General features: G+C 63.3%; 1 protein-coding gene across 5 annotated transcripts in view; it reads left to right on the forward strand.

Annotated features, from left to right (window-relative positions):
• Window positions 1-24,724, forward strand: part of TXNRD2 (thioredoxin reductase 2) — a 26,984-nt gene extending 2,260 nt beyond the window's left edge. For 2 of the 5 annotated variants that reach the window (XM_065903825.1, XM_065903829.1), the window contains exons 3-18: window positions 2,752-2,808; window positions 2,947-3,088; window positions 3,465-3,539; window positions 4,169-4,247; window positions 4,621-4,683; window positions 5,553-5,623; window positions 11,798-11,817; window positions 12,413-12,504; window positions 13,676-13,850; window positions 19,877-20,013; window positions 21,095-21,190; window positions 21,372-21,464; window positions 22,695-22,766; window positions 22,833-22,930; window positions 23,620-23,797; window positions 24,569-24,724. In XM_065903825.1, coding sequence (XP_065759897.1) covers window positions 2,752-2,808; window positions 2,947-3,088; window positions 3,465-3,539; window positions 4,169-4,247; window positions 4,621-4,683; window positions 5,553-5,623; window positions 11,798-11,817; window positions 12,413-12,504; window positions 13,676-13,850; window positions 19,877-20,013; window positions 21,095-21,190; window positions 21,372-21,464; window positions 22,695-22,766; window positions 22,833-22,930; window positions 23,620-23,743 — 1,394 coding nt within the window. In that variant the 3' untranslated portion in view covers window positions 23,744-23,797; window positions 24,569-24,724. Of the gene's footprint in view, window positions 1-2,751; window positions 2,809-2,946; window positions 3,089-3,464; window positions 3,540-4,168; window positions 4,248-4,620; window positions 4,684-5,552; window positions 5,624-11,797; window positions 11,818-12,412; window positions 12,505-13,675; window positions 13,851-19,876; window positions 20,014-21,094; window positions 21,191-21,371; window positions 21,465-22,694; window positions 22,767-22,832; window positions 22,931-23,619; window positions 23,798-24,563 lie in introns of all 5 variants that reach the window. The other 3 variants (XM_065903826.1, XM_065903828.1, XM_065903827.1) reach the window with 3 other exon arrangements.
• The last annotated feature ends 1,207 nt before the right edge of the window (window positions 24,725-25,931 follow it).

A 25,931-nucleotide genomic window follows, 5' to 3' on the forward strand; every position in this document is an offset into this window, starting at 1 on the left:
AGTGGAGCAGCTGGGTCATGTGGTGTCCCCCCCGTTCAGGTGTTTTTCATTTCTTTCAGCGGTGTTTTGCCCGTTTGATAAACACGTCTTTCACGTCTTATGTCAGTTTTACCCCTGAGGGTCTCGTGTTTTTCAGACCGCTCTGTTGAGATGTAAGTCACACACCGTGTGTATCACTCGTTTAAACCGCCTGATGCGGTGGATTTTGCATTCGCAGAGCTGTGCAACTGTCACCACCGAGTTTATTTTCTGTTGTTTTTCGTTCGTGCCGGTCTCTATTGGCAGGCTTTCCCTGGTTGCAGCGAGCAGGCCTGCTGTTTGCTGAGGGGCTTCTCACTGCGGCCGCTTCTTCGCTTGTGCCGCGTGGGTTCTAGGGCACGCGTAGATTCTTCTCCACTGGGAGAGGGTCACCAGAAGGGGGACCGTGGCTTGGAGAGGTGGGTTCCCCAACCCAGAGGTGACGAGGACTTCACCCCATGCCCGCATGTTGACTCACAGAGGGCCTTAGGACTGCGCTGTCTGCGCTCCGGCATCGACTCGGGTGGGAAATCTGCCATTTTATCTTTCTTTGTTCCTCTGTTGTGTGTCTCTCTCCTCTGCTTGCTTTTAGGGTTTTCTCTTTCCGTTACTTTTGAGCAGTTTAACGATTGCATGCCTTGGTGCCTGCCAAATTCTCTTCCTGCCGGTGTTCATCGAGCTCAGTGGGTCTATGGATCAGGGGTCTCCGTCCTCTGGGCCCTAATGCCTGAGGTGGAGCTGATGTCATGGCAATAGAAATAAAGTGCCCATAAATGTGATGGGCTCGGATCGTCCCGAAACCATCCCCCCACACCATCCATGGAAAAATTGTCTTCCACAGAACCAGCCCCTGGTGCCAAAAAGGGTGGGGAAACCCCTGGGTCATAGTTTTTCATTGATCCATGACACTGTTCAACCATCGGTCACTCCTTCACGTGGGTGACATTAGTTCCACACGCGTCAGCTGCTCCGGCTTGTCTCAGAACTCGCCCAGCTCTCTCCGTTGTGGATAGGTTCTATTCCCGTTTGCAGGTTCCCTAATAAAAGAGTCTGTGATGTCTACTCCACCATGAACCCCACTCGGTGCAGGTTTTTTTTTAAAGTATTTTTATTGGAGACAGTTGCTTTACAATGTTGTGTTTGTTCCCGCTGCCCGGCAAACTGCGTTAGCCGCACGTGCACACAGATCCCCCCGTTTTGGACTTCCTGCCACTTGGTTCAGGTTCATCTCTACAGTTTGACGTGGGCGCTTTTTTTGTTTTTCACATGGCTTCTTAGCTCTTCACACACGTGGAGCACAGTTGTAACGCCTGCTTTGCTTTCTTTTCTGCTGATCCTGGCGTCACTGTTGGTTCTTGGTCTGCTTCATGGACTGGTTGCTCCTTTGTGCGCCGGGTAATTTTTGTTAGAGTGCCAGACACTTTGGACTGTACCTCGCTGGCTTCACCTGGTAAAGAGTCTGCCTGCAATGCAGGAGACCTGGGTTTGATCTCTGGGCCGGGAAGATCCCCTGGAGGAGGGCGTGGCAACCCACTCCAGTATTCTTGCCTGGAGAATCCCATGGACAGAGGAGCCTGGTGGGCTACAGTCCATGGGGTCACAGAGAGTCGGACACGATGGAGTGACTTACACTCTAACTTTCGTTTGCTGGGTTCTGGGTCCTTTTGTACTCCTAGAAATGTGTCAGAGCGTGTTCTGGGATGTAGGTAGGGACAGCCTGGTCTTTTCGAATCTTCTGCGTGAGGTCTGTTAGGCGGGCCTGGTGCTGGGCCCAGTCTCAGCCTGATTACTCGAAGACATGACCTTCCTGAGCCCACCCACCGCTCCAGGAGCCTGGGCAGCACTTCCACCCCACCTCCTCTCGGGAATGCCCGGCCCCTCCTGGGCTGGGTCCTAGGGACCCCCCATTCCTGGGGCTCACATCTGCCCGCTCCTGCCTCCCAGAGATCACTGGCCTTTGTTTTCTTCTGTTCACTTTCTCGAAACCACTATTTTGCACATTTTGTCAGTATTTTTGGTTGTTTTGAGCAGGAGGGTAACTCTGGTCCCCATTGCCCCATCCTGGTCAGACCCAGGAGCTGGCTGTGGTTGTGTCTGAGGAGTTTGGCTGCAGCCTTTAAATCCACCGCCAGGGTCCCATCGGTCATCGTTGAATGAAGTGGTTTTGTTGATGAAGACTTGTACACTTGCTTCTGATCGTGATAGCCATGAGTGAAGCGGGTTGCAGGTCCGGGGCCTGGGGCTGGTCGGCGGGAAGCCTGCAGTTGTCCCTGGGCTTGGAATATGGGGCTCGCAACTGGGGGGACCCTGCAGATGGGAGTGGGGGTTGGGGGTAGGGCGTGGGGCAGGGTGGGCTCCAATCGGGGGTGCAGAGTGGGGTCCAATCCTGCTCCCCGGCTCAAGGCCCAGCTGACCTGCCATCTGACCCCCGAGCTTCGCTTTCCTGAGAAGAGGCAACAATGCCCAGCTGGGGGCCCTGAGCAGGTGGACAGGGACCCCCTGTGGTGTCTGGGGAAGTGGGGAGCGAGGGGGGCCTGGGGGCCGGGGGCCTGTCTGCGGTGTCCCGGGTCTCAGCTGGCCCTGGAGCAGGGTGGCAGGCTGGGCTGGGTCGCACTGCCCTAGTGGGCAGTCAGGGAGAGTCCAGGTGCCTGTCCACGGGCAGCGTGGCTGAGGGCAGAGGCTCCTGGGCCCCCAAGTCCCCAGCGTGCTCACTTGCCTGCTCCTTGTCCTTAGCCGCCCAGCTGGGGAAGAAGGTGGCCGTGCTGGACTACGTGGAGCCTTCCCCCCGAGGTAGGCCAGCCCTCGTGGCGCCACGTGCCCCAGGGGCTGGGGATGGGCATCAGTCCCGAGGGGCTGAGCCCAGCCCGCTGCCCGGCGGAGTTGGGGTCAGCAGGGTGACGGCTGACCCGAGCTCCCCCCGCCCCCCAGGCACCAGGTGGGGCCTCGGCGGTACCTGCGTAAACGTCGGCTGCATCCCCAAGAAGCTGATGCACCAGGCCACGCTGCTGGGGGGCATGATCCGTGACGCCCCCCACTATGGCTGGGCCATGGCCCAGGCCCCACATGACTGGTGAGGGGCGACGGGGGGACCAGGGTCCCTGCAGCCCCCAGGCAGCCCCTCCACCCCCACGTCTGGGCCAGGTTTCTGGTTGTCTCCTGGGGTGGGTGGGGGAGGCTGCCCACCCCCTGGGTGGGGCCTGGGCCCTGCTGCACCCCACGGTGCCCAGGACCCCCCTCGGGGTGCCAGGCCCGGCAGGTGGCAGTGGTCCACCCAGGGCCCCCAGTCGGGAGCCCCTCGCCTGGCCCGGGGACGGCCTCCACCCCCGCCACCTTGAGAAGCGCCTGGCCCCCGGGTGTGGCTGCGCAGGGCCCTTCGCAGCCCCGTCCTGGCGGGACCCACCCCTGAACCGTGCGGCCGTTCAGCCCCGCACTGCATGTGTCACCAGGGCGACACTGGCGGACGCCGTTCAGAACCACGTGAAGTCCCTGAACTGGGGCCACCGCGTCCAGCTGCAGGACAGGTACCGCTGCCGCGCCGGGCCCTGGGCGGTCGTGGGTGTTGACTCCCCAGGCGAGGGAGGAGGGGAGAGCCACAGAGAAAGCCCGGTCGTCAGGACTTCGCTCTGGTCGAGCGGCGGACTCCACGCTCCCAACACGGGAGCCCGTGTTCCATCCCTGGTCGGGGAACTAGACCCTGCACGCTGCAGCTGAGACCCGGCACAGACGAATAAATAAGTAAATATTTGAAAAGTAAAGACACAGCACCATTTGGAAGTATTTTTAAAATAAAAGCCAGCTTCTGGGCACAAGGCACCTCTCACCCCTCCCGGGGCCTGGCCACACGGCCCCTGCCTGCTGGCCCCCTTCCTTGGCAGCGGGATGTCAGTGGGTGTTGGGGGGACAGGACTGGGTGCACGTGGGGGCCTCCTCTTCCTGGGGAACGCGTCCAGGTGGCAGGACAGAGCTCAGCAGAAGCCTGGCCGCCTCTGTCCCCGCAGGCCAGGGCTGCGCTGGGCCTCAGGGCGTCCCCGCGTGGCGGCTGCGGGCCCTGTGTCTGGGGAGAACTGGGGACACGTCAGCCGCGCCCTCCCCATTCCTGAGCCGTGGGCGGCCCCAGGTCACATTTGAGCATCCTGGTTTTCTTTTGCAGGAAAGTCAAGTATTTTAACGTCAAGGCCAGCTTTGTCAACGCGCACACAGTTTGTGGTGTCTCCAAAGGTGGGGAGGAGGTGAGCGTCCACCTCCTGGGCTCCCAGGGGCCAGTCTGTGGCCTGGGTGGGCAGCGCCCGGGTTCGCGCAGCCTCTGCATTGTCCCCCGCAATCAGTGCTGCTGGGATTGACAGGACATCCCTCTGGGGCCGAGGCCAGTCCAGTCCTCTGTGACCGAGGAAGCGACCACGCCAGGCTGCCCGCGGCTCCAGCGGCCAGCCCGGCACGGCCTTGCGGGGTTTTGGAGACCTTCCCGCCGGGGAGGCTGTCCTGCTGGTGCTCAGACCCCTCTCAGGGCCGCCGCAGGGCAGCAGCGTGACCGGGACACTGGGAGCCCTCGCGAGGTGCCCGTGGGGTGCCTGGGTGACCGCGGCTTTCTCGGTTTCTTCCCAGACTCTGCTTTCGGCGGAGCACATCGTCATCGCCACGGGAGGGCGGCCGCGGTACCCCACTCACGTGAGTGTCCCCGGGGCCCCCGCCCCGACCGCTGTGGTCCGCCTAGCGGGAGCCGCCTCCAGGGCAGGGGACCTGGCGGCTGTGACTGGTGGCTCTGGACAGGCCTCCGAAGGCGGGTGGGCCCTTGTCCAAGTGACCACACAGGCAGGGCCCAAGCAGTGACCATCAGTGGCCCTTCCCCACAGCCGGGCCCGCGAAGGCTGCTTTCAAAGTCCCTGATGGCCATGGTCGGCTCCCGGGACCCAGAGATCAGCTCGGCTGCCCAGCTGCCCATGTGGGGACTGGCCTGCTCCCGCCCCGCTGCCCCCTGAAGGGCTTTAGGGGTCAACATGGGAGCCACAGGTCCTGGGGAGGCCACTCGCTGGCCGCCCACCCCGCTGCTGGCCAAGTCTGCCTGTGTTCTGGCCCCTGTGTTACCCAGACCTTTCGGTCTCCCTTGAGCAAACTTAACGAAACTTTATTTTTTTTTGCCAATTGGAACCGTAAACTGTTTGGAATCCATTTCCTCTCTCCAGCGCTTCTGACTCCCGAGGGCCACGGGGAGGGCACGCGTCCCCTGTCCCCCACCTGCTGGGGCGTGGGGCCCACCACACTGTCCCTCGGGGACCGCCCAGCCTTCAGCCCGGCACCCTGGGGACCGGGCCGCCTGGCCATGCCCCTCCTGCCCCCAGCCCTGGGATCTGATCTGGGATCCTGGAGAGCTGGAGGAAGAGGCTGCGGCCCCCCGGCCCCCGTCCCAGAGCCGCTCCTGGGGAGGGGCAGCCCCCACGGGCGGTGGTTCTGGCCGAGTCGTGTCTGTGAGCCAGCGTCCTCTGTGGGCGCCCTGGCGGCCAGAGACGCCGCCTCACGTCGACCCTTCTCCCAGACAGATTGAAGGTGCCTTGGAATATGGGATCACGAGCGATGACCTCTTCTGGCTGAAGGAAGCCCCTGGAAAAACGTAAGGCCTGAGGGGCGTCCGGGGCCTGCCCCCTGTGCACAGGGCGGGCGGGCAGCCTGTGCTCCTTCTCACCGAGGGAAGGCAGAAAGCCGGGCCTGCGGCCGGTGTTCACCAGGGTTCCCGTGGCCTTCGGGCCCGCCGGGGGGAGCCTGGCCCCTCTCCAGCCCCGATCAGATGTCCCGCTTCCAACTGCACCCTGAGTGTCTTGGGCGCCCCGGAGATCAGCAGGGCCCGGGGCCCGGCTCACTCCCAGTCTGGGGCCCGGCTCTGGGCACTGCTTCCGGGTATCTTGGGGACCTGTGTTCGCAGGGACCAGACAGGCCACCAGAGGGCGGCAGAGGCTCAGCCGTCACGACGCCAGGCTGGGGAGGCCTGCTGCCCGAGGCCTGCCGGGTGCAGGGGTCTGTTTGTGGGGGTGTGCCTGTGTGCGAGCATAGGTGTGAGCACGTGTGTGTTTGTGCATATGTGTGAGCATGTGTTTGTGAAGATGTGAGCATCTGTGCCTGTGTGCAAGCATGTTTGGGAACATGTGAGCATGTGTGCCTGTGTGTGAGCATGTGTGTGAACATGTTTGTGTGCACCAGTGTGTGAGTACCTGAGGGTGTGAGCATGTGTGTGAACACGTGAGCGTGTGTGCCTGTGTGAACATGTGTGCCTGTGTGTGAGCACGTGTATGTGTGCCTGGTGTGAACATGTGTGTCAGCATGTGTGTGAACATGTGTGTGTGCGCCTCTGTGTGAGCACATGAGCATGTGTGCGTGCCGGGCCGTGCGCTCTGCATGTGCTCGCTGTCCTGACCTCACGAGGCGTCCTTGAAGGCCCAGGTGCAGCCCCTCGCGAGGGGCTCCTGAGACCCCCAGCCCCCTTTCTCTTCCCTGGCTGGACTGGCCGCAGGGAAGCCCGACCTGTGGGTCCCGACCGTCCCTGGCGTCTCCCGTGCTGTGTGCATGGCCGGGGCTGTGTCCAGTCAAGACCCGCGGTCCTGGTGGGCGTTGTCTCGTGGGCCGAAGGGACCAGGCCTCCCCCACCAGGCGGGGCCGCTCGGCTGCTCCCATATGCAGCCCGGGCCGCCCGGCAGCCACCTCCACAGGCTCCAGCTGTGCCGGGCGCATCCACCTGGAGGCAGGATTTAACTTTGTGTCACATTTACCACATTATCTGTTTACTCCATAGTATCTGGGCCTATCTCTGATTAGTAGGTTAAATGTGGTCTGATTTCTTTCCCATTTGCTATTATGTCATCCTTGGTATTTACTAGCTGTTTAAAACGAATGTGGGTGTCTGAGTGTGGGTTTTGAATGTGTGGCTGTGAGTGTGAATGTGTGTGGCTTTGTATGTGTGTGTCAGTGAGACTGTGGATCTGTGTCAGTGAATGTGTGTGTCTGTGAGCCTGTGTGTCTATGAGTATGAGCGTGTGAGTGTGCCTATGAGAGTATATCTGAGCATGCTGTGTGAGTGTATGTGCGTCTGAAGTGTGCGAGTGTGTGTGTGTGAGCGTGTGTGTCTGTGAATGTATCTGTGTAAGTATGTGTGTCTGTGCAAGTGTGTCTGTGAGCATGTGTATCTGTGTAAATGTGTGTAAGCATGTGTGTCAGTGTGTGACTGCGAGCATGTGTGTCTGAGTGGCTGTGAGCGTGTGTGTCTGAGTGGCTGTGAGCGTGTGTGTCTGTGTGTCTCTGAGCGTGTATGAGCGTGTGTGGCTGTGAGTGTGTGTCTGTGAGCATGTGTGTCTGTGTGTGTCTGTGAGTGTGTGGCTGTGAACATGTGTGTCTGAGTGACTGAGCATGTGTGTCTGTGAGCGTGTGTGTCTGTGAGCATGTGTGTCTGTGAGCATGTGTGTCTGAGTGGCTGTGAGCGTGTGTCTGTGAGCGTGTGTGTCTGTGTGTGTCTGTGAGCGCTTGTGTCTGAGTGGCTGTGAGCGTGTGTGTCTGAGTGGCTGTGAGCGTGTGTGTCTGTGAGCATGTGTGTGTGTAGCTGTAAGCGTGTGTGTCTGTGAGCGTGTGGCTGTGAGCGTGTGTGAGCGTGTGTGTCTGTGAGTGTGTGTGTCTGTGTGTAGCTGTGAGCATGTGTGTCTGTGAGCGTGTGTGTCTGTGTGTGTCTGTGAGCGCGTGTGTCTGAGTGGCTGTGAGCGTGTGTGTCTGTGAGCATGTGTGTGTGTAGCTGTAAGCGTGTGTGTCTGTGAGCGTGTGGCTGTGAGCGTGTGTGAGCGTGTGTGTCTGTGAGTGTGTGTGTCTGTGTGTAGCTGTGAGCATGTGTGTCTGTGAGCGTGTGTGTCTGAGTGGCTGTGAGTGTGTGGCTGTGAGCATGTGTCTGTGAGCGTGTGTCTGTGTGTCTGTAAGCGTGTGGCTGCGAGCAGGGCTGCGCTGCCCTGGGACTGCCCTCTGCCTCTCCTCTCTCTTATCTGCCCACAACTTTGCTGTCAGAGCTAAAATCTCGTGTTGTTTACAATTGCAGATTTTGTCGGCTTGTCATGTCTTTTAACTCCAGTAAGGAACCAGTGTTTTGGGTTTTTTAAGTGTGGCTTAGGCTCTTTTACGCTTAATTGCTGTTAGATTTATTACATGTTCAGGAGAGCCTCCCCCCACCCCGCAAGATGGTTTTTGACAAAAGCCCTGGATTTCCTGTGGGTCCCAGGGCCTTGGTGGGCGTCTGCAGCTCGTCTGCGTGAAGTGGGGCCCCAGGCACCCACCACGAGCGCCTGCCGTCGGCCTGGAAACTCCTCCGAATGGGACCCTGTCCCGCTCTGGCCCTGATTCACTATCCCGTCCGCCAGGCTTTGGACCCGCATCATTTTCTTGGGCGTTGGTTTCTGGGGGTGATGCAGGCGCTTCCCCAGCGTCTCCGCGGGGGGCCGTGGAGACCGTGGTGCTGGCGGCCTTCGCGGCACCGCCGCCCGGACGCTGCTCGCGGCTCAGGGCCTGTGTCCTGGCCGAGGCCGCTGCTGCGGCTCGGGCGTGTCTGCCCACTGCCAGCGCCAGGGCTTTCTGGGTCTCGGGCTTCGTTGACTTCGTTCCTGTGCGTTCTGTCTCCTTTCGCTTGTTATTTCCGCATTGCCTTTTGAATGCCGAGTCCAGCCGCCAAGAGGGGCCGCTGTCTGCTGGTCCTCACTGCCCACGGCCCGCAGCGGCGGGGGTACAGCAAGGTCCGGGCACAGGGCCCCGCGCGGCCGCCCTGCCGCCCGTGTGCTGGGGCCGCGGCATGCGGGCCGGGGAAGACAGCCCCAGATATCGGGGTCAGGAAAGTGTTTATTTTCTTCAGGAAAAAAAAAAAAAAAACCATTTAGAAGACTTTTTTTTTTCTTAGCTCTTTCGTTTAGAAGGAATCTAGGTATGTTATTGTTTAAGGAAAAAAAGTGTTTGCAACGTATCAGTCACCCATTCCGTTCTGAGCATGATTTATGTGAGGAAATGGTTTTTTTAAAAAAATTAAGCTGGAGATACATCCCCGAACGATGCTTCTGTGAAACGCAGCTTTTGTGCCGAGCTGTGAATGCAAGTTGTAACAGTGTGATACGGGAGGCAGTGTTTACTCCTTACATTCCTGTGCGCAGTCAAAATAAGCCCGAGGGCCGACAGTAGCATTTCTGTATTTTATCAGCTCTGGCCGGGCTGGGGGCCTCGGCTCACACTCTGAGGGGCTGTTTCTACCAGATTTATTTGCCTTATAAATATTCCTGGTGTTTATTTTAACTTGCCTTTAAAACAGAGCTGAAATGAATATGGGCCCGAGGGCTGCCCCCGCCCTGGAGGCCTTTCGAAGTTGGGCAGGCCGTGCCCCAGGGCCTATCCAGGAGGCCAGCCTGCCCGCAGGGTGCCTGGCATGCCCGGGCTTGCCTCGGCCTGCAGCTGCGGGGCCTCCGCTGGCCAGCTCCCCACGGCCTGTGGGCTCCGGGGCTGTCCGCCCTCCTCCCCATGTGGACCATCTTCAGGGTCACCTGTGTGAGACGGGGCGGCCAGCAGCCTCCGCGGGTGACCCACCTGCTTTGCCACAGGGGTCTGGGCGCCCTCTGGACAGCCCACGTCCAGCTGCTCCTGGGGCTCCTGCCTGCAGGACCCCAACATTGCCTGCGCTGGCGGGGTGGCCACAGGCCCCTCGTGCGGTGTGGGTGCTCCCTGCCCCGCCGGGAGCAGACTGGGGCCTTCAGACCCAAGAGGCAGGTGGAGAGCTCCCTAAGCCGGGGCTTCACACCTGGGGAGGGCTTTGTTGCCACTTCCTCTGCCTCCAGACGCGAGGCGGCGGCCAGCCCGTGATGGGTAATCCTGTGGCAGCTACACCTCGGCGTGCTGTGTTGGCGGCACTGGGGCGCGCGGGGGGTCTTCCCGAACACACACGCAGCCGCGGAGCCCCGCCCCCAGGGCCTGCCCCCCACCCAAGCCAGGGTCTGCTCAGGGGCCGGCAAAGCCCACGCGCAGCTCAGACCCGCCAACAGGAGTGCGGCGCCTGCAGGCCCCCAGCGCTGGGGTCCAGCCCTGGTTTGAGTGTTTTCTCATCGAGTCTGTCTGAAGGGAGCTCTCTGGCTAAGACCTTGGATCCTGCCTTTTTCAGATAATTGTTGTTTGATAATGAATTGCTTATTTGATGAACTGGGGGCCGGGGTGAAGTGAAAAGCAACTCCGTTGAGGAGACCAAGGTGACCGTGGGCGCCAGCACACTCCCGCCCCCTGGGAGGTTTCGCCCGCCTTTGCTTGGTCAAGGACATGCCCTCCTGGTGCGCCCACTGTTGGCGGCTTGGAGCCAGCAGCCTGAGGGTGGGGCCCCGTGACCTTGAGGGGGGAGTGGGACGCCCAGGGCTTGGGGGCATGCTCAGGGGCTGCGGAAGCAAAAACGCCTTTGCCAAAATCAGGAGACCACGCTGCTGCTCTCCCTGGAGCTGGGCTGGGGCTTCAGGCTGCAGACCCCACACCAGAGTCTGCTCTGCGGAAGCAGGAAGACTCGGATAGCGGGACTGTGCGGCGGGTGGTCAGCGGGCTCCCCAAGCCTGCACGGCTCAGTCGCCCAAGCTGTGGGCACCCTGGCGGGGGCATAGGCCACCACCATGAGGTCCGCACGCATGCCCTTCATTGGCTCTCACGTTGGGGCAGCATGTTCAAGGCAGCCCAAGCCTCACAGTTTCTGTCTTGAAGGAAGGCTTGTCCCTTCCCTGTTCACATCCTGATGGAGGGAGTGCAGGCCATCTTGTGTTGTGTGTACCCACACGCGGACGTGTGCGCGTGCCTGCGTGTGCGCCCGTGTGCGCGTGCCTGCGTGTGCGCCCCGTGTGCGCGTGCCTGCGTGTGCACATGCCGAGCTCTCCCCACTCACCCACATGGACGCCCCCAGCCCCGACCCGTCCCGAGGAAGCTGGGTGCCAACAGCTCCCCGCAGGGCGCCAGCGGCAGTCCTCCCAGGACGAGCGTCTGTTTGAAATGGAATTATATCATTAGTACCTGCCGGGATCAAGCTGACATCTGTTGATCCACCCCCGCGTCACCTCTTCTCCTTCAAAGGCTGAGGGTGATCTGACAAGCCCACCCACACGCTACCTGGGCGGGGAGTCTGTGCTCAGGTTCAGCTCTGTGTACGTGTGCAAGCGTGTGTGTGCATGTATGTTCAGGTGTGTGTGCATGTGTTTACATATGTTCAGCTGTGTGTGCACGCAGCGTGTGTAACAGGAGAGGTCTGCTGGGTCCCGTGGCCCCTCCCTGCTGCCCGTGCTGACTCTCCCAGCCTCTGTGTGCGGGGACGCGGGGCAGGCAGGCGTGGGTCCCCTACCTGGCCTCCGTGGCCCCGGAGCATTCTGCCCCTGTCCGGCACCTCCATGGTTGTCTGCAGCCTGGCGTCAGGGGTCCAGTGGGACCCTCGGCAGAAGGCACTCAGGAGTCAAGGAGAAGCTTGCAACGCCTGGGTTTGGTCCATGGCGGTCCTGCCTGCGGGCCCGTCCCCGGACCCGCCAGTCCCTTCCTTGCCACCAGGCAGTTTCCCAATCTGGTGGCTGGTTTTCACTGTGGCAGGAGCCCTGGGGAGGGTGTGTCGTCCCTCGGGACAGCCTGTTGGACAGTTCACGGCAGTGACTCCGCGGTAGTGCTGCATCAGCTGCCGGGCGCCCACACGAGGCCCGGCCCTTGGAGCCCCAGGGGCTGCTCGTGGCCGGCGGCCCCTGTGACCCACGTGTCTCTCTGTCTGTCCCTCCAACAGGTTGGTGGTCGGAGCCAGCTGTATCCTTTGCTGCATGCGGGTGATGGACAGACGGACGGCTCTGCTCGCCATCCTGAGAGTGGATGCTCGGGCCCGGCCCCTGCCCTCGCCCCTCCCATGGGGGCTGCCCCTGCGACCTGTAAAGGCCTGCTCTGTCCTCTGTGCTCAGGGGACACTCTGAGGTCGACCTCTGAGTCTGGGGCTTCCTGGAGGCTCTTCCCGAGCCGCTCGCTGACCGGGCAGCTGGACACAGCCGTGAGGCAGGTGGTCCTCCCTGGAGACCAGCCCTGCTCTGGCTAGTTCCTTCAGACGGAGCAGTAAGATGGGGGGCCAGGGAGGGGCCAGGAGGGGCGACTCCAGGGGAGACAGAGACTTGAGGTCCGGGCACCGCCTCCCGACGGTCCCCACGTGGCCCGGGTGAACCTCCAGGGGCGTGGAAGGTGCCCGTGCGCGGAGCCCCCGCCTGGCCCTCGACGTGCGTCTGAGATGGGTGCCGGGTCGGAGCCTCCTCTGGGCTGGTGGGGATGGGTAGGGTGTGGGCTTCTGGCAGGGCGCGGGGGTCTTGCTGCCTGGCCCCGACGCTGCCATCGTTAGCGTTCCTCAGCCGCCTGGCAGACGTAGCCCTGGAGTGTGCAGGCTTCCTCACTGGGCTCGGCTTGGATACCACCGTCATGATACGCAGCGTGCCCCTCCGGGCCTTCGACCAGGTAACGCCGGGTCGGCCCCCCACCCGGGCCCCTGCTGTCGCGAGAGGGCTCGCCCACCCCACTGCCCAGGCAGGGGCAGGTGTGGGCTGGGAGCAAGGTCTCAGTCTTCAGTAACCGGCCCCCTAGTCGAGTGAGGAGACTGTTGGCCACATAAACACCTGTTGGCGGGAGGCAGCAAGGGTCAGCACGCGGCGGCCACAGTGGGTGTCGGGGTGCAGGGTGGGCACAGCGGCCAGTCCCCAGCTGGGAGGGCAGCGGCCGGTGAGCATGGGCAGCCGTGCCGTCCCGGCTGCCTTGCTGAGCCCCTGGGGCCCGAAGGGCGTGTCTCTCTAGGGCCAGCGTGGCGGGGAGCAAGGCCCTGGGTGACCGTCGTGGGTGACAGCAGCCCGGCCACCATAGATGGGGCAGACAGGACGCTGAGCCGGCCCCTACGTCCCCACCGCCTCCCCATCAGCCACGCAGGCGGCCCCCTGGCCTCCCAGCCCCGGAGCACGGGCACCCTTGCTGACGGTGGACATGCCCATGTGATGAGCACGTGTAGTTTCTTTTTAAGCCACAGTCCCTCCGAGATGTCGCTTTAACGCCCAGGTCTGTGTTGTCACTGTCAGAACACCAGGTGTCTGCACAGCGGTGGGCTCCGGGGCGATGCACCCCCTGAGATCCTGTCACCCCTTGGACAGACATGCCCGAGTGCCCACCTCTGGCACACACATCCAGGGACAGCCTCGAGCCTCGGGCTGGACACGGGCAGAGAGGGCCTGAAAGACACAGGCCCGGAGGGATGAGAAGAGGGGCAGAGAGGTGCCCATGTCTGCTCCCAGCTACCTGGCCGCCACGCCTGGCAGGACCTGGCAGACAGAGCCAGGGGCGGCGGGGCGGGGGCGGGTCTCAGCCCCTTTACAAAAGACTTGGTTCATTAACATTTAAGAAGTGTCCAGAGGTCACACACCCCAGCCCAAGGGCCTGGGCCCGCAGACTTGTGGGGGCGGGGGGTGCCAGAAGCTCTGCTGGCTTAGTCCTCAGCTCTGCAGAGAGCAGGGTCCCCGGAGTGGGGCGTGAGGCCCACCCCTGCCCCCGGACGGCCCACTGGGGCAGGTCCTTCCCGCGGTCCCGGCGCTGACCCTCCGCCCAGCAGCGGGCCCTCACCCCGCACCCTCTCCACCCCCTGCAGCAAATGGCTTCGCTGGTCACCGAGCACATGGTCAGCCACGGCACCCGGGTCCTGCGGGGCTGCGCCCCTGAGAGGGTGGAAAAGCTCCCAGACCGGCAGCTCCGCGTCACCTGGGTGGACCTCGCCTCGGACAGGAAGGACGTGGGCACCTTTGACACCGTGCTCTGGGCCATAGGTGAGGATGTGCGTGCCACGGGGCCCAGGCGCCCCTTCCTGGCCATGGGGTGTCTGGACCCCTCCCAGTCCCTCGCGCCCCCTGGGTGGCGACGCAGAGAGCTCACGGGTGACCGTGTGGGACACACTCCCGGGTTTGGCACCTTCTGCAGCTGGCTGCCCCTGCGGAGGGCGTGGGGGCCCCTGCAGCGCCGGGGATGGCCAGTCTGGAGGGACGAGGGTCCTAGGGGCACAGCCCAGAGCCCAGAACCGTGGAAGGTGGGTCTGCCCCAACAGAGGGCGCTGGGCCCACCTCCCTGGACGCTGTCCTGCCCTGGGGCCTGTGGCCCGCGCATTTGGAACTTGTTTTCCCAACCCATCCGTGTGCACGTTAGACTTAGAGACAGCCAGCGTCTTCCCTCCGTGTTTCCGGCCCACGGGCCTCTCATGCCCCTACCCGCCGGGCCTGGCTTCTGAGTCCCTGTGCCCATCAGACCCCACATCTGGCTCCTCAGCTCTCGACGTTTCCACTGAGCCCTCAGAGGGCCTGTCCCCCGCGCTTGTCCACCCAGGCTGCCCGGGTCCCCACGTGCCCCCAGGTTGGGCCGGGGTGGGGGTGCACTTCTGAGAAGCCTGCTGTCTCTGAAATGCTGAGAATGGGTGGAAATCAGAAAATGAAATAAACCCCGGAGCAGTCAGCGCCAGGCCGTGGAAGCTTGACGTGAGCAGGTTTTAGGAATGAGGCAAAGATCTGAGACGCCCCAGAGCGAACTCTTGGCCAAGATTCGCTAAATTACCAGCGGAAATGTTCTTGATCAAATCGTGAGAGTAGACCTAAAGGGGGTTTGTTCTGATGAACACTGTGAAGGATCGTCGAAGTGTTCAGACCCGGAGAGGCAAACTGACGGCCGTCGTTTTAAGCTCGGTTCTAAAGGTCGAGGTGGCTGCCCCCCTCCTGCCTGGCCCCTCGCCTCTGGCCCCTTGCCTGCACCCCCCGGGCCCTCGGGGTCCTCCCCGCGTCCAGATGGCCCTGGTGGGCTGCACGCAAGGCCCTGGGAGCCCTCCCCCACCGGGAGTCCGTTTTGTTTTCTGTATTTTCAAAACGAGCGTCCCCCAGACAGTCTGCTGGTGTGATTGATGCTGGGGGTGGGGGGTTTTCACAGTCCTTGGCCTCTGACCTTGCTTCCCAAGGCGCTGCGGCGGTTCCCGGCACGCCTCCCGGCCGCGGGCAAGTGCTGGCGGGGCGCAGCTCATGGCGGGTTTTGTAAACATCCAGGAGTCTCATCCAGTTTCAGCAACCGGAACATTCTCTGCCCTTTACCTGGAGAGCCTGGAACCAGGCGTTACTTCTGCGTGCGATAAAGGGTGGTCCCGGGGGTCCGAACACCATGCCCACGAGGAGCTGGCAGACCCTGGTCCGCCCAGGCGCCCACTGGACCCGACGTGTCGCGGATGAGACGGGTGGGCTGCGGCTCGTGCCCGTGGACACCCGCGGATGCCGGCGTGGGCCTGGCCTGCAGCCTGCCAGCCTCTTCCGCGGTGCGGCCTTGATCCCCACGCGGAGGATTAAGCACATTAGCAGCTAAAGCAGTTAATTGCTGTGCAGGGGGCCGGCTCATTGTTTGTCTGTGAATCACCCGCTCACACCAGGTGTCTTAGATAACAGGCCGGGAGCTGGGGAGGAGGATTTCCTGTCTGCAGATGCGCCGATTACTGTGCTGAGTGAAGACAGTCAGCCCGCCCCACAGGCTCGGGCGCCGCAGTTAACCACTTGTGGCCTGGATCCCGGCTGGGGAGGGGAGAGTGCGCGGAGCAGGACTGGTGAGCCCTGTGGACACCTCTGAGCAGCGACCCTTGGCTTCGCTGTGACTTCCTCTTGTTTTTAAGAATGGTCTGAGCGCCTTGGCCTCGGAAAAACCTGGAGCCAAAATAGTCCCCAGCACCCCCTCCCCCCCATGCCCCAGAATCGGCGGCCTCCAGGCAGGGCTCCACGTCCAGGGTAAACGAAGGCTCGGGCCACAGGAGCCCCACCCACGGGCAGAAGCAGCGGGGCGCTGTGGGCAGTCAGCCCCTGAAGCTGGCGCTTTTTCTTCAGGCGTTTCCTTTGCAGCAGGCAGTTGCCATTCACCTGTGTCACATGGGCGCCTCGAGTGTCGGGGGAAGCAAGCCCGTGGGTCCCAGCCTCCCCACTCTGGCCGACCCCCATCCTGAAGGCCCCAAGCCACCCTGAGCGCTGTCCCCACGCTGGTGCACACGTGGACCACGGCCTGGGATGAAGGCGGGCCCGAGGAGACTGCCGGGCCTGGGGGTCTGAGGTTGTGGCTGCGGCCGGGGCCCCTCCGTCCAAGGCCGCCACCTGGAGGCCGCAGAGGTGCTGGTGGTCTGAGCCACCCGGCCTGCCCCTGGAACTGCGTCCTGCTGCAGCTGCAGGACACCTGAGTGTGGCTCGTTCTTCCAGGCAGGGGCCCCACCGCAGCCTGACCAGGCCCCAGTGCCGCACCCGGGCCTGCCCGTGTGGCCTCCCTGGTCTGTCCGACTGCAGCCCGCGCTCACCTGTCAGGCTCCTGCCGGCCCTGAATCTGCACCTCAGCACGTGTGCTCCAGGGAGGCCCGTCTTCCCGCGACGGGGCGTGTCTGCTCCTCTGTGTCCCGGGTGCACGAAGCAGGTGGCAGCGGCCAGCAGGTGGTTCCCCCAGCACCACCAGGGGAGGCTGGCCCGGCCCAGCCCACCGAGAGCTCTGTCCTGGGTGGTCAGCGCTGGATGGCGGCCATCCTAGCTGCCAGGGTCACACGGTGCCCTGAGGAACCCTGGCCAGCAGGGGAGGGGCAGCCCCAAGGCAGGGTGTGTGGCTGGAGTCTCAGCGCCCTCGTCTGTTGTAACCACGGCAGCAAGTCACACATGTCCTAAGAAAGACGCTCTCAGGATCATACAAGCGGATGGAAAGGGCCGGATCGGTGATCCTCAGGAGGAAGCCCAGCTCACTAACACGTGGCCAAAGGACACTGCGTTTTATGAATCATTGAAGAAGCACACGTTGAACATTCCCAGCCCCCCACCCTGACAAGGAGCAGAGCGCAGAGGGAGGGGCCACCCGCCCGGAAAGGCCTCCCCCAGGGACCAGCTGCCAACCCCACGGGGGGCGAGGAGTGGGTGGCCCACACGCTGGACATGGCGCCATGTGAGCCGTCACTGGGGACGACTGCTTGCCCTTGGAGAGGCTGTGGAGGACAGCGTGACCGCTGCCATTCAAGCCCAGCCCGGTCTGAGTGGGCGTTTGAGCAGCCCCACCGTTCTCCACCTCTGCCTGCCTCTGGGGTCCGGGCCAGTTGGACGGGGAGTGTGACCCCCGGCTCGGAGCACATGGGCAGTGTGGTGGAGGCCGGGGCCCGTCCACCCTGCCTGCCCCTGTCTAGGGCCTCGCTTCCTCCGCTGTTGGCCCTGGAAGCCTGCTGCGTGGGCCCGTGCGTCTCACACTGCCGCCCAGCGGCGTCCAGCCGCTTATCCTCTGAGCCCGTGGCCTGGCTCACACGTTCCACGTACTTTCCCAGCTCACACAGGCAGCGCATCCTATGAAATCCCGGCTTCGCAATGGACCATGGGGGCCAGCATGGCCACCATCTCTTGCCTCTGCCTTCGACTTTATCTCTGTATCCTCGGGGACCTGAGATGTGGTTGGCTAGCCTCTGCAAGGTATGCAGTTACCATGGTTACCACAGGCCCAGGAAGAAGCGCTGTCGACCTCCTGGGACCAGCCGGGCCAGGGTACAGGGTGAGCTGGGGCGGCATGGCCGCATCAGAGCGCCTGGCCTGGGCGCTGCCCGCCTTGCCTGCGGCTCGTCGGCCTGGCCCAGTGTCGCCGGGAGGCTCAGGGCCCAGGACCTGGGAAGGAACCCGGGGCTGACCTAGGAGCCCCTGCCTGAGGTCCTAGCGCCCCCCCAGCACACAGCCCCCCACCCGCCCATGGGGCCCACTTCTTCCTTGCTGGAGCACGGTCCAACCCCCTCCCAGGTGCCTGCTGAGCCCTAAGGCCCAGGGCAGGATGTTTGCAGGTGACACATCGCACTCTGCAGGCTCATGGGCTTCTATCAGGGCTGGAGCGCCAGCATCGGTGTGGTCAGAGGCGGGGCCCTCCCGGCCTCGTGGGGCCCGTGTCTGGTCTACTGTGAAGGGCGCCAGCCCTCAGCCCCTGATCCCTGGGGCCGAGCCAGAGCCATCGCTGAGAAGGAGGTTTAGCTGAGCCTGTGTTTTGACTTCCCGCGGGGAGAGCAGCTGGAGACTTAAGGCTCCCCTCCCCGGCTCCACCAGCCCCTGCCGACCCCGGGGGCCTGAGCCGTGGGAGCCGTGGGATCTGTGCTTTGAAGCTGAGCCTCCCGCCACCAGATCCCCCGTCTGGCCCCGGGAAGACGTGGCACCCCCACTCGAAGAGGCCTTGTCGTCTGAACGAGGCCCCGGGCTGTGAGCACATGGGCTGGCAGTGGTGGGGTGTCCGCCCAGCAGCGCCCCCTCCCAGCCTCTATCCAAGGGCAGAGTCCACAAGCTGACGGCCCACCAGGATGGGCGACTGGCCTGCCGGCCCTGGACCCTGGGCAGGACGTGGTTGTGCGCACCGTCTGCCTTCTCTGGGTCGGCTCACCCTCCTCGGGCATCGGGGTGACGTCCCTGCCAGGGGCTGGGGACATGAGGCACCGCCAGTCCTTCACACATAGCCTTGTGGCAGGTGGGGTGACCTGGCAGGTAGAGGGCAGGGGCCCCAGGAGGAGTGTCGGGGGGGTGCCCTGGTCCAGGGAGACCACCTGAGGGCCCTTGAAACGCCCCCACCGAGGGGTGCATGCAGGGACGGGCTGGAGTTTCTGACTTGCCGGAACTTCTGACTTTCTGACTCGGCCGATTCCTCGGAAGTTGCGTGGCCCCGTTGGGCCATGTGTGTAGCCGAGCTGATCCTTCGCCTGCATCGCTCCACCACATGACCTGGGGTCCCTGGCCCTTGGAACGCAGCCCCGCCAGTGGGGAGGGGCTTAGGGATCCGGTCTGGGGCTGGGGGCATGTGGCATGCACTTGGCTGCTGCTTCTATACCATTTCTGTTGTCAGAGCCAGGCACTTTCGAAAGAAATCATGGCTCTCTAGCACAAAGTCAGCATTATGGGGCTTGAACGTCCTCTTGCAGTGACACGTGGGACCTGTTCGCATCTCACTTGCTGAGACGTGACCCGCGGAGGTGCAGTTCCAGGGTGGGCCCCCGGGGTCTCCCGAGCAAGTCATCTGTTACCACAGGCCACTCTGTGGGCTTTGCTGGTAGGCCAGTGGTTGAGCATCCACCTGCCAATGCAGGGTCCCAGGTTCGATCCCTGGTCAAGGAACTAAATCCCACATGCCACAACTGAGATGTTGCGTGCCATAACTAAATACCCCACGTGCCACAAAGAAGGCCTGGTGCAGCCAAATAAGTAAATATTTTTGAAAATAAAAAGTAATTTAGACAAAAAAACCAATAAGCCCCTTTGTTTCTGGTTGTTCACCAGTTACAGGGATTTTTTTTCCATGCTTGATTTATTTTTTTAATATGTATGACTATTAACTCTGTATAATTTAAAAAAGCAGAATTGTATCATATGCTGTGTTTAGGGTTTCTCATTCCTGACTTTGCACGTCTGCCCCACTTCCTCCTGTTCGTGCACTGCCCTTCATTTTCTGTGCAGATGTGTGTGCGTGTGTGCACAGACGTGTATGTCTGCATGTACTACTGGTGCGTGCGTAAACAGCGTGTGTACACACTGCATATATGCACGTGCATACTGTGTGCACTGCATGTATGTACACATGTGCGTGCACATGCACAGTGCGCTTGCGCAACATGCATGCATTTGCGTGTGTGCACATGTACATGTGTGTGCAGCTGTGCACGCACATGCATGCGTGTGCACATGTTTGAGGCCCTTGGCACTGTCAGTGCTTGATGTCTTACCAATTCTAAGTGGACGTTCTGAGAAGGGTTTTAAATAAACCGGGAATCTAATGGAAACCTTCCACCTTGCTCTGTGTCCTTCAGGCAGAGTTCCAGCAACCTCAAGTCTGAATTTGGAGAAGGCTGGTGTGCGTACAAATCCCGTCACTGGGAAGATCCTTGTTGATGCCCAGGAAGCCACCTCTGTCCCCCACATCTACGCCATCGGCGACGTGGCAGAGGTATGGCCAGCACCCACTGCTCCTTATCCCTCTGACCCTGGCCACCTCGTCAGCCCACTGCTGTGGACGAGGCTCACGCATGCTCACTGCCCTGGGACCTGGCTGCTTAGGCAGTGCCGTGTGTTAATTAAAACGTGCGTGTGTGCCCAGTTGCTAAGCCGTGTCCGACTCTTTGCGACCCCATGGGCTGCAGCCCGCCAGGTTCCTCTGTCCATTGGATTCCCCAGGCAAGAATACTGGAGTGGGTTGCCACTTTCTCCTCCAGATCTTCCTGACCTGGGGACTAAACCTGTGTCTCCTACATCTCCTGCATTGGCAGGCAGGTTCTTTACCGCTGAACCACCTGGGAAGACCATTAATTAAAACAGTCATGACTTAAAGTCACTCTGAGCAGTCAGAAGTGTTCACCCCCAGGGTTCGGCTGTGGTCCGGGGAGACGTGTGTGCTGTGTGGGCCACGTGTGCATCGCTCAGGCAGGTGGGGTGCTCTCCCGTTGCCAATCCCTGTCATTTCCAGAATGTCGGACGTCGGCGCTTCCTGCTGCTGTGGGGGATTAGCCCCTAGTCTCAGGCTGACACGCATGGGGACACGGGGCTGTGCCAGCTCTGCTCCCTGGCAGGACACCCGGGGCAGAGGCCTCCGCAGAACGCGGTCCAGTCCAGGCTCTGTCTTGGGCTTGGCGTGCCGGACCAGCTGCGTGTCGGGGCCCTCGGGTGCTCCTTGGGCCTGTCTTAGCCCAAATCCCAGTCAGTGGAACTAGTGAATGGTGGCGGGTCTCGCTTGGGCTTTGCTGTGGGAATGCTCTCCAAGAGCGCTGGCGTGAAGCAGGGCCCTGAGAGAAACCCCCGGTGCATGTGGGAGGTGCCGCTGGTGTGGCCAGCGTGGCTGGCGTGGCTGGGCTCGATAGCAGCCCACCCCCTCTTCCAGGGAGACTGGCAGCTCTCTAGGGTGCGACGGAGGGGAGCACGCGAGAGCAGGAGGCAGCCCGCGTCTGGGGGTCCCTGGAAGGCAGAGGCCCCGCTGGGATGGCGGCGCCCCCACCGTGGGCCAAGCTGGAGTAACCCATGCTCCCTGCTTCCAGGGGCGGCCGGAGCTGACGCCCACGGCCATCATGGCCGGGAGGCTCCTGGCCCAGCGGCTGAGCGGCCGGACCTCAGACCTGATGGACTATGACAATGTGAGTGCCTCTGCTCTCCAGAGCCACGTCTAGCATGCGTGAGGCTGCAGCCCGTTCTGGGGGCTTGTGTGTGTGTGTGCGTGTGTACAAGCGTGCACGTGTGACCGGACACTCCTGGTGTCCCTGGGGAATCTTTGCCCTGGGCTCCCGGGTGCCTGCCTGATGGGGGCCTGCCCTCCAGGTCCCCACGACCGTCTTCACCCCCCTGGAGTACGGCTGCGTGGGGCTGTCAGAGGAGGCGGCCGTGGCTCGCCATGGAGAGGAGCACGTGGAGGTGAGTCTGGGCCCTGGGGGGCAGCATGCAGGCCTGTGTGGCCCCCACCCCAATGATGGCTGCCCTCACAGAGGCCGGAGGGCCAGCGGGAATATTGGAACCTTGCTTCCCAGGGCCTGAGGCTCAGCAGGGCGGCATGGGGCCCCGCGTGATGGCTGCGACTGGCTGGGGGTGTCGGCAGGCATCGCAGGGACCAGGGGGCCTTGGAGCAGCGGCCCCCTCAGTGGCGAGCGTGTCTACCACTGTCTGAAAAGTCTCCTCCTGCCCTCTGCCTGCCTCCCCCCCTGCCCTCCTGCCCACTTTTGGTCCTCACAGGCCTCTGCCAGCCAAGTGTGGGCGTCACCCCGGAGGGAGGGCTTGGTCACCAGACGGGTGCCTCTGGGGTCTGCTTTGGCCACAGCGCATGCCCCAAGCAGCCTGCAGGCGGGCCGGGAGGCACCAGACCCCAGGAGGCCACCAGCGCGGCCGGCTTCCCTCTGGGAGGGAGCCCTGGGCTCCAGGGCCTGCCCCGTCCTCCATCAACTGTGCTTTATTTGCTATTTTTGTTTAATTCATCACAAGGGCCCTGGGACATGTGTCCGTGGCATTCCGTGATGTTGTTTTATGTTTCACAATGTTGAATGGCCAAATGCCCTTTGTTTGTTTTCTTTTCAATTCTGTCTTCGTTAGAACAATATTCTCTGAAGCTGCATTAATTAATAATGGCTGTACAGCACATGTGAGCACCTTGCTCATTTTTTACGCGGCCGCAGCCCCGACCATGCTGTCGGCCCTTCTCGGGCGCTGAAAGCCTTTGTCCTGCAGTTGGTGGGGGCCGTGGCTGCCCCCCAGCTGGCTGGAGTGAGGGCCTGGAGAGCACTGGGGGCTGGGGAAACGGGACAGGCAGCTGGGCCCCCTCCAGCGCCCAGAATGGGCAGTGTCTGCCTGGGTGGTGCCCGGGCCTGCTCTGAGCCCCGGGCTCTGGGGCAGGTCAGAGGGCAGCCTGCCTCGCTGCCGCAGTTCTCCAGGGTCTCGGGCCTGCTGGGAGACGGTCTGTCCACAGGCTGCTGTGCCCAGGGGCGCGGGCGCCTGCAGGCCAGCGGGGCCTTGTCCTCAGCCTGGATCACAGCCTGCAGGCCCAGTGGGTGGTTGTGGCTCCCCCACCGCACCCACAGCCTGACCAGCTCGAGGAGGCCCTGGGGTTTGCTGTGCTGCAGTCAGTGACCCGGGAATCCGTGTCTTGCCGCCCAGGTTTACCACGCGTTCTATAAGCCACTGGAGTTCACGGTCCCCCAGCGGGACGCATCTCAGTGCTACATAAAGGTGAGCGTCCCCCCGGGGGCCTGGGCGCACAGGCCCCGCCGCCCCCGCTGACCATGTGCCTTTCAGATGGTGTGTCTGCGGGAGCCCCCTCAGCTGGTGCTGGGCCTGCACTTCCTCGGCCCCAACGCAGGCGAAGTTACTCAGGGATTTGCCCTGGGGATCAAGTGAGTCCGCAGGAATGTTGGCCGATAGGCCACTTGCAGGCCGCTCGGCTGTTGAGTCTGCTGCTTCAGGCCGCTCGTCCGTGGGGTGGTGTTTTCAGAGAGCGTCCACCCGACAGGGCAGGTTCAATCACCCGAAGCGTGGCCATGTTCATCTCTAGGACAGGCTTGTGATCCTCGACCAGCCAAGGGGTCTCTGTGGATCTTCTCTGCTCAGAATGAGTGCCCAGGCGGTCGGGAGCAGCTTGGCATCACATGTACTGGGAGGGCTGCCCGGCGGGCACATGTCCTCTGGAGCCAGCCTCGGCTGCAGGCTGTGCACGGCGGGGTCCCAGGGCCCGTGCTGTGGCCACTCCGTCGGGGCTGGGTTTCTGGGAGTGAAGGGAGTGGGCAGCTGGCAAGGGCTTTCAGATGCAGGAGGGCAGAGGGGAGTGGACTGGAATCACTGAGGGCCGTGTGCGCCTGGGGGCAGCAGGGGGCCAGGCCGGGCGGGTGGGAGGTGGAGTTGGCAGGTGTTCCTGGCTGCCGGCTGGAGAAGAGGGTGGGGACCAGGGCTGGAGGGCAGTGAGGAGACTGACTTCCGGGCCCTCCCCCAAGTCCTGCCATCAGAGACTTCTCGGCGGCGGTGGGGGGCGGGGGGCAAACATGCCTCCCTGGACTAACTCATCCCCCGCCCCCATCCTGCCATGCAGGTGTGGGGCCTCGTACCCGCAGGTGATGCGGACAGTAGGCATCCACCCCACCTGTGCGGAGGAGGTGGCCAAGCTCCGCATCTCCAAGCGCTCCGGCCTGGACCCCACGGTGACCGGCTGCTGAGGCTAGGCGGCCATCCACAGCCGGGTGCTCGGCCTACTGCTGCCCCATGACCAGGTGTGCGTGCGGGGCCGGTCTTGTGTTTGAGGGGGGCTGGGTACACTGCCCACTGCTCTCCAGCTGCAGGTGACCCCGGAGAAACAGCCGAAAAAGAAGGGAGGCCACTCCAGACCCCGGCCGGGCTGCTGAGGAGCAGGGGTGTCTGGAGGCCAGGGGCACCCACAGCACCTATCCTGGGGGGCGTGGCGGGGACACAGGGTGGGGAAACAGTGATCTCCCTCCTGCCTGCCCGGCCCAGAGCCACCAGGTCCTTTCCTTTTGCTCAGAAAGTGGACACACAGTCTCATTCTGTTAGGCTTGGCAAAGCCGGCCAGGTAGGCGGCCGGAAGCCCTGGTGTGCCATTGGTCCTGAGCCGCTTCTTGAGGAAACCCCTCCTTGCCCCTGGCCAACAGGGTGCCTGTGGTCCGGGCCTTTCCACCTGTCAGCCGGAGGGGCTTCCCCCGGCCTTCACCTCCTCCTGGGTTGGGGTCCCCAGGGCCCCGGGGGGCTGTGGACAGAGCAGTGAGTACCAATAAGATGCTCACAGACCAAAGGTTAGCGGGCCAGGCCCCGGCTTCTCCTGGGCATCCAGACACTGGTGCCTTCACAAAGCCCTGACAGCCTCTGAGGAGCCTCATCGACTCAGGGCATTTCTAACAACAATGCCCCACCTGATCGGGCAGGGCCGCCCTCGCCTGCTCTCTCCTCCGACCCCCCAGGGGCCCTCCGTGTGGGTGGGTGTGGGGACGCGGGCCACCCCACACTGACACTCACCTTGGGCAGGACAGTGGACGGACGCCGAGCGCCCGGCAAGGATGGCCCAGGCTGGCACCGCACACCCCGGACCCTGCCAGATGATGAGGACCTGTGCGGAAACCCCCTGCGGGCTGCCCATGTCTGAGCCCCTGGCATTACCTGGCGTAAATAGAGGCTGTTTTCCGGAAGCGTGCCCGGCCTGTGATGTCTCCCACAGGCCCACCTCCCCGCCGTGGGCGCAGGGGTGGCGGCGTGTGGATGGGGGCAGTGGGGTCGGGGGTCCCTAGCCGGTGTGGTGGGGGAGGGCGGGGTCGGGGGCCCCCAGCAGCCCCGCCACGGGGGACCTCGCCCCGCTCCTGGGAACACGGGCTCTGTGCAGAGCCACCCGCCAGCGGCGTGGCCGGTGACAAGCGGTGGCTGGCGCTGCAGCCCCGTCCCCCGAGCGGCTCGCTCCCCCAGGGCCCCAGCCCGCTTGTCGGCTGGGCTCAGGCTTAATCCCGCGCACGGAGGCCGCCGGGGCGCGAGGCCCCCGGCACCTGTCAGTCAGGCGGAGAGGCGGCGCTGACAGGCCAGGCAGGGCTTTAGCAGCGGTTAATCTCGTGTCTTCCCTAAGAAAACATCATTCGGTCTGCCGCCCGGGAGCCCTGGGTGGGACCCAGCTTGTCAGCGAACAAAGGAATGTCTTTGCGCCTGGATGGGCTCGCGTGAAGCGCGCGCGCCCGCCTTAGACGCCCGAGCGAGACGCCGAGGGCCGGGTCTCGGGCTAGAGCAGCCCCCGGTTAACGCCCGGTGGGCGGGGCCGTGGGCGGGGCCCGGCGGTGGGCGTGGCCTCCGCCGGCTCGAGGTCTACGAGTCGGCCGGCCGAGTGGGCGTGGCCTCCGCCGCCTCGGGGTTGGCCGGGCCCTGGGCGCCGGGCTGACCGCGTGGGACCCGCGAGGCACGCAGGCGGCCTCACCGCTTCCAGTGACTCCGGGTGACGCAGCCGGGCGGCCGCCTCACCTCGGTGCCCCGCGGCCCCTTTCCCCAGATGGGCGGCCTTGCTCCAGCTGTGCCTGCGGCACCCTCGTTCCGGCCGGTTGGCGTGGTTGGTGTGGCCGTGGAGGACAGAGCGGAGCCCCCACGGTGCTAGGGCCCACCCTGGGGCGCCGCCTGTTGGAGGCCCCTCCCCAGCGCGGGGCTGAGCTGCGCCCGCGCCCCCCAACGCGGTCATGGGCGGGGGCCTAGCCCCTTCGCAAGCCGCAGGGCCGCAGTGGGCCTGGCTCTCATCCCATCCCAGTGCACCCTGCCCTGGACCAGCGGGGCGGGCCTCGTGGACCCAGGCCCCCCTGCCCGCGCCCCGCGTTTGCGGAGGCTCCCACGTGCTCTCGGGTCTCACACCTGAGCTGGGCCGCAGGG

This window comes from Muntiacus reevesi, chromosome 13, assembly GCF_963930625.1.
Source record: "Muntiacus reevesi chromosome 13, mMunRee1.1, whole genome shotgun sequence".
NCBI classification, from domain to species: Eukaryota; Metazoa; Chordata; class Mammalia; order Artiodactyla; family Cervidae; genus Muntiacus; species Muntiacus reevesi.